The sequence below is a fragment of the Sinocyclocheilus grahami genome, unplaced genomic scaffold (assembly GCF_001515645.1).
Source record: "Sinocyclocheilus grahami isolate Dianchi unplaced genomic scaffold, SAMN03320097.WGS_v1.1 scaffold1890.1, whole genome shotgun sequence".
In the NCBI taxonomy this organism is placed as follows: Eukaryota; Metazoa; Chordata; class Actinopteri; order Cypriniformes; family Cyprinidae; genus Sinocyclocheilus; species Sinocyclocheilus grahami.
In genome coordinates this window covers 69196-75443 of record NW_015507069.1, presented here as the reverse complement: position 1 = coordinate 75443, position 6248 = coordinate 69196, and the positions used below count along the sequence as shown (strand labels likewise).

General features: G+C 40.4%; 1 protein-coding gene across 1 annotated transcript in view; it reads left to right on the top strand.

Moving 5' to 3' along the window:
* The window catches only part of dlg4b (discs, large homolog 4b (Drosophila)), a 72618-nt gene that overhangs the window by 47162 nt on the left and 19208 nt on the right, over positions 1–6248 (top strand). The window contains exons 7-12 of the mRNA XM_016259647.1: positions 346–470; positions 2536–2705; positions 2790–2926; positions 3769–3910; positions 4001–4115; positions 6191–6248. The exon at positions 6191–6248 is cut by the window's right edge and continues 99 nt beyond it. Of these exons, the coding sequence (XP_016115133.1) occupies positions 346–470; positions 2536–2705; positions 2790–2926; positions 3769–3910; positions 4001–4115; positions 6191–6248 (747 nt within the window). The remainder of the gene's footprint in view (positions 1–345; positions 471–2535; positions 2706–2789; positions 2927–3768; positions 3911–4000; positions 4116–6190) is intronic.

Sequence of the window (6248 nt, the reverse complement as noted above, 5' to 3'; positions counted from 1 at the left end):
TGTCTGTCTGTCTGTCTGTCTGTGTGTCTGTCTGTGTGTCTGTGTTTGTGTGTGTCTGTGTGTCCGTGTCTGTGTCTGTGTCTGTCTGTCTGTCTGTGTGTCTGTGTCTGTGTGTCTGTGTCTGTGTCTGTGTCTGTCTGTCTGTCTGTGTGTCTGTCTGTCTGTCTGTCTGTCTGTCTGTATCTGTCTGTCTGTCTGTCTGTCTGTCTGTGTCTGTCTGTCTGTGTGTCTGTGTTTGTGTGTCTGTGTGTCCGTGTCTGTGTCTGTGTCTGTCTGTCTGTCTGTGTGTCTCTGTCTGTGTCTGTGTCTGTGTGTCTGTGTGCGTGCGCGTGCGCGTGTGTGTAGGGTAACTCCGGCCTGGGCTTCAGTATCGCCGGTGGGACTGATAACCCTCACATAGGAGAGGATCCCAGTATCTTCATCACTAAGATCATCCCAGGAGGAGCCGCGGCGCAGGACAGACGGCTCAGGTACAGAACACACTTGTGGTGTTCAAAAACTACATTCGAATTTTGTACTTAAATATGATCAATATTCAAATTATACTCTAAAAGGCATAATTTCAGTTAGGGGGGAAAAAAAGCTTTTGGCTTCTCTCTTGAGGCCACAAGAGGGCGCATCGAGCAAAATATTACTAAAGCATGTTTCTTCAAAGTGCACAATGTTTAAAATAATGTTTATAAACCATATGTAATTAATTAAGTTGCTTAACAATTAGAAACAAAACAGCATCATGTATGTACGTATAGTTTATTATAAACGACCGCTAACCAATCACAAAGAGTGCTTTCTTCATTTAAAAACATGAGATGCAGTGGATGCAGAAAAACCACCATAAAGTCTCCAGACGTGTTTTTTAAAACTTGAACTTGCATTAATTTTACATGGCTTTCTAAACATGCGGCTCTCTTTGTGCAACGTTTTTGCATTCGCATGTGGATTCTTATTTTAAATTCGATGAATATTGTAAATTCTAATGTTTTTGACAGCCCTATAACACACCTGTGTCACGCCTGTAAGATGTGTTTGGTCATGATCTATAGGAAGCATCCCGGTCACGTTTCACCCCAGAAACATAATGAATTAATTAGTTAACTGGTTAATAAATATGATTTATTTAATGAATAAATAAATAAATGAAGAGAAAAATATTTAGCTTAAAGAAAATGAAGTCTATTTCTTTGCAATATCTTTATGAAAACAATGTTAAAAAAATAGGCATTTTCTTTAAGCTAAGTGTTTGTTTTTTTTCACTTTATTTTTATTGTTTTATTAATTAAAGCCTTTAATCCAAAAGGAGTCTCAGTGTATTATTTTTAATTAAAACCATCACATATAATATTCACTATGACAGATGCTAAGTATGTTTTCACTGTTGCATTTTACAAATGTACTAATTTAAACACTGCTTCATGAGTTTATCAGCTAATGAGAATGAGATTTGATTCATTTTATTTCAGTACACTGTAAAAAAAAAAATCTAAGATATAAACAGATTATTGTGTACATTTTACAAGACCAATTAGTCTTTATACTTCAAAATGTCATGTTTTACTTGCTGATACTTTGTAATTACTTATAAAAATGTACGTGCAAGAATTAGTCTTCCGGCAATAATAACGATAAAGTCTAGTTGTGCAACAGTGCGGAGCGGATGTGAAATTGAGGAGTTTATCGCTAGACGAGGAGCTCCTTCTATAATCTGGATCTGGTTTGCTCAGAGCTGTACAGTGCACGAAACATCAGTCTGAATAAATGTAGCACAGTTTTGCATGTGCATGAGTCTGTTTACAAACCTGTACTCCAACAAAGATATCATTTACTGGCATGCTTTTTCTCCAAATTAACTTCATAACATCAGTCGAGCGTTTGAAGTAACTTTGTGATCAGACGTGATTTCTTATCACAGAATGAGGAAATCATAATGTGAGTATACCGTGATAAAGGCCATGTCGATTAGCATTGCATTATAAACATACTTTATCCTTATAAAAAACACCCAAGATTGCTTGAAGCGCACAGATAAACCATATATTGTCACAATCGTATGTTTATTGTCTTAGAGTTTCATCAGTTCAAATTTCTCCGTTGTGTGTTTTATTCAGCGATGACTGGATGTCCATATTAGGGATTTCCTGGAGCGTCTTCAGTGCTATTACTTCTGTGATGCATGTGTGTAGTTTCTGCACAAGAGCGCCCTCTGGCTTCCAGTGTGAATTAAACACTCATTACATCACGTGTGTGCTCAGTAATGCTCACAACACTAGGGTAAAAATAGGAAAGATAGTACTTTTCTCTAAAGAAACAGGATTTTTTTGTCTCTTAGAGGATGCTGATAATGATAATGACTATCGTCATTGATATCGTTATTGCAATGCATACCAGAAATGGTCTTATATTATATTTTTTTGTGTGTGTGATGAAACTGAATGTGCAGTGGAAATGATCTCATTGGTCCTGAGTGTTTGTAGAAGTGTCTAGTTTTGGGCCGGACGTGTTCTCAGGATCAGTGAGTGTAAGCCGTCTGTGTTTCAGGGTGAACGACAGCATTCTGTTCGTGAATGACGTGGATGTGCGGGAGGTCACTCACAGTTTAGCGGTGGAGGCGCTGAAGGAGGCGGGGCCGGTCGTGCGGCTCTATGTGCTGCGACACAGACCGCCTGCGGAGAACATCACAGAGCTGAAGCTCATCAAGGGCCCTAAAGGTGCGTGAGCGAGCGAGGGAGGGAGGGAGGGGGCGGGGCTGACCTGACCTTCAGCTCTTCTGATTGGCTGAGCCTCTGCCGCAGGTCTGGGCTTCAGCATCGCGGGCGGCGTGGGGAACCAACACGTCCCCGCAGACAACAGCATCTACGTCACCAAGATCATCGAAGGAGGAGCCGCGCATAGAGACGGACGACTGCAGATCGGAGACAGAATCCTCGCTGTGAGTTTGAACATCTGAGATCAGGATGAGTTTGTCTCTTCATCAGGTTTGGAGAAATGTAGCATTGCATCAGTGTCTCAGCAATGGATGCTCTGCAGTGAATGGGTGCCGTCAGAATGAGAGTCCAAACAGCTGATAAAAACATCACAATAATCCACAGCACTCCAGTCCATCAGTTAACATCTGGAGAAGACAAAAGCTGAAACACATCCAGCATTAAGATGTTTTTAACTAAAATATGAGTCCATAATAACTCTTCCTCCAGTGAGTCAGTGTTCTGGTGTGAATCAGGAGAGAAATCTGCACAGATCAAGCAGCGTTTAAACAGCTCTAAACACATATGTGTCTGGATTTGGATGTGCATAGATGCAAACTCCTCAGCTTTCAGTGACAAGTCAGTTTTTTGAGATCAAAGCGGGTCACCTGTGAGATTTGCTTGGGTCCAGTGAGAAAGTGTTTTATTAGGGGGTCTCGCAAGGGTAAAGAACAGTTGTTTCAATATGTTTTGTTTAAGATTTTCTTTACTCTTTACTTCAAAAACTATGTCTGAAAAGGGTAATATTTTATGTATTTGAGGTCTGAGATGTGGGAACGCTGAAGAAGACAGAGAGGACAAACATGTTGCATTTTAGGTCAGCATTGCTGTCTAATCAGCCAATATTGGAAGCGTTATTATGGACATTACAAACATCTGAATGATGAATTTATAGCTTTTATTTTTCTGAGGTCCAGAAATCCTGTGTAAAACACTACATGCGGTGTATCTGATGATAATTGTGGATGTTCAGTGATGCTGGTTTTATCGAATGACACTGATCTGCAGTGTGTGTGTGTGTGTTTAGGTGAATAATATGTATCTAGAGGATGTGATGCATGAAGACGCTGTAGCGGTGCTGAAAAACACAGGAGACGTGGTTTATCTGAGAGTAGCCAAAACTCTTCATCATCATCAAGACGCCTACAATCCTCCTGACATCACCAGCTGTGAGCGCGCACACACACACACACACACACACACACACACACTCCTGCACACTCACAGCTGATCTCTGATGTCTGTGTGTGTTTCTGCAGCGTATTCTCCTCATATGGACATGTCTGATTACCCACAAGCCCTCAGTCCCTTGTCTCCACGCCGCTACTCCCCCATCCCTAAAGCTCTGCTGCTGGGGGACGAGGACATTCCCAGGTCAACACACTCACACACTCTCACTCACACACTCACTCACACACACACTCTCTCACACACACACTCTCTCACACACACACTCTCTCACACACACACTCTCTCACACACACACTCTCTCACACACACACTCTCTCACACACACACTCTCTCACACACACACTCTCTCACACACACACTCTCTCACACACACACTCTCTCACACACACACTCTCTCACACACACACTCTCTCACACACACACTCTCTCACACACACACTCTCTCACACACACACTCTCTCACACACACACTCTCTCACACACACACTCTCTCACACACACACTCTCTCACACACACACTCTCTCACACACACACTCTCTCACACACACACTCTCTCACACACACACTCTCTCACACACACACTCTCTCACACACACACTCTCTCACACACACACTCTCTCACACACACACTCTCTCACACACACACTCTCTCACACACACACTCTCTCACACACACACTCTCTCACACACACACTCTCTCACACACACACTCTCTCACACACACACTCTCTCACACACACACACACACACACACGCACTCACACACACACACACACACAGTCTAGAAGGACACAGGACAGCACAAACATTACAGAACAGAAGTGTAAATCAGATGGTTCTTCACGATACGATACAATAACGATACGATATTTGCCGATACCTCAAAAAATTCTAAGATACCATTTCAATACGATTCGATTCAGGAGTATACCGCTTGATTTATCGATACTATATATATATATATATATATATATTAAACAACCATCTACATTTTTATTAACTCACAAATGCAACCAAAATATATAACGTGAACATTTATCTGACATTTCCACATCCTGTACTTCAACTGGGACGTTCACAACAAAGAAATACGCTACACAGGCCTACACATTTTTTTTAAATAATAAAGAAAATTAAATAATTGGTGGGGGGGTGGAAACAAAGTCACACTTAGACATGACAACAGTCAAACTGACCCTTATGACTGGTTTTGTGGTCAAGGGTCACAAATGAGCGTTTGAACAAGAATGCACACATTGGCGGTAATGCATAGATGGACACTGTGTGAAAATATGGACAGTGCCAAAATAAGGTGCCTATTTATACTACAGATATCGATATTTTACACATGGCATCGATGCATCGTATCGTTAGACATTTGATCGATGTATCGATCCATATTAGGGCTGTCACTAATGATTATTTTGGTAATCGAGTAATCTGTCAATTATTCTAACAATGAATCGAGTAATCGGATAATTATAATTCATTTTTTTGTGGTAATAAAAATAGACCTAAGTGAAGAATAGCTTTTCAAATGACTTAAAATACATATATAATAGCAATGAGGCATTAATAATTAGTTCAAATAAAGAATTAAAAGCAAGTAATCATATGATTTTATTGAACAAATCTGTTAAAATACATAATGTATTATAAACAATAGAGCTAATGTACATTACGCATTATAACAAAGGCCTGCAGGAGGCGACAACGGCCTGACGATTGTTTTACACTTTACTGCGCGAGCTAATCCTCGTTTAATATTAACTAAACATCATTTAATTTAAATGTCTACTTAATCTTTAATATTTGGCCATTTCTTTGCGATAGAAATGCTACAGCCACTGTAATTTCTAGAATATATGGACATCAAAACGTGTGAACTCAGAGCGAGGGTTTGAGCTTTTATTTTGAAACCGCGACGAACAGTTAGCATATTGAGAAAGATATTGACGTATTCTCCAGTGTTTGTGAAGGTTTATAAAAGATTTACCTTACACATCTGATGAAATGCACGTTATAATAAACCCAAACACACAACAACATGCAGAGATGGAGTTTGAGACGCTCCGCACATGTAAATGATAAGAGTTTGTGCGGAGCAGCGTTTACTGTGAACAGAGCCGCTCTGACACGCATGTTAATAATTAAAGCTCATATTAAACCTGCATCACATATATTTAATTGAATCGTAACGTTTGTGAATTCACAATAGCATTATGCTTTATTATGATTTTTATACGGGTGTGTGCAGGGAGCCGCGGCGAGTGGTCATTCTCAGGGGTTCCACGGGTTTGGGCTTCAATATCGTG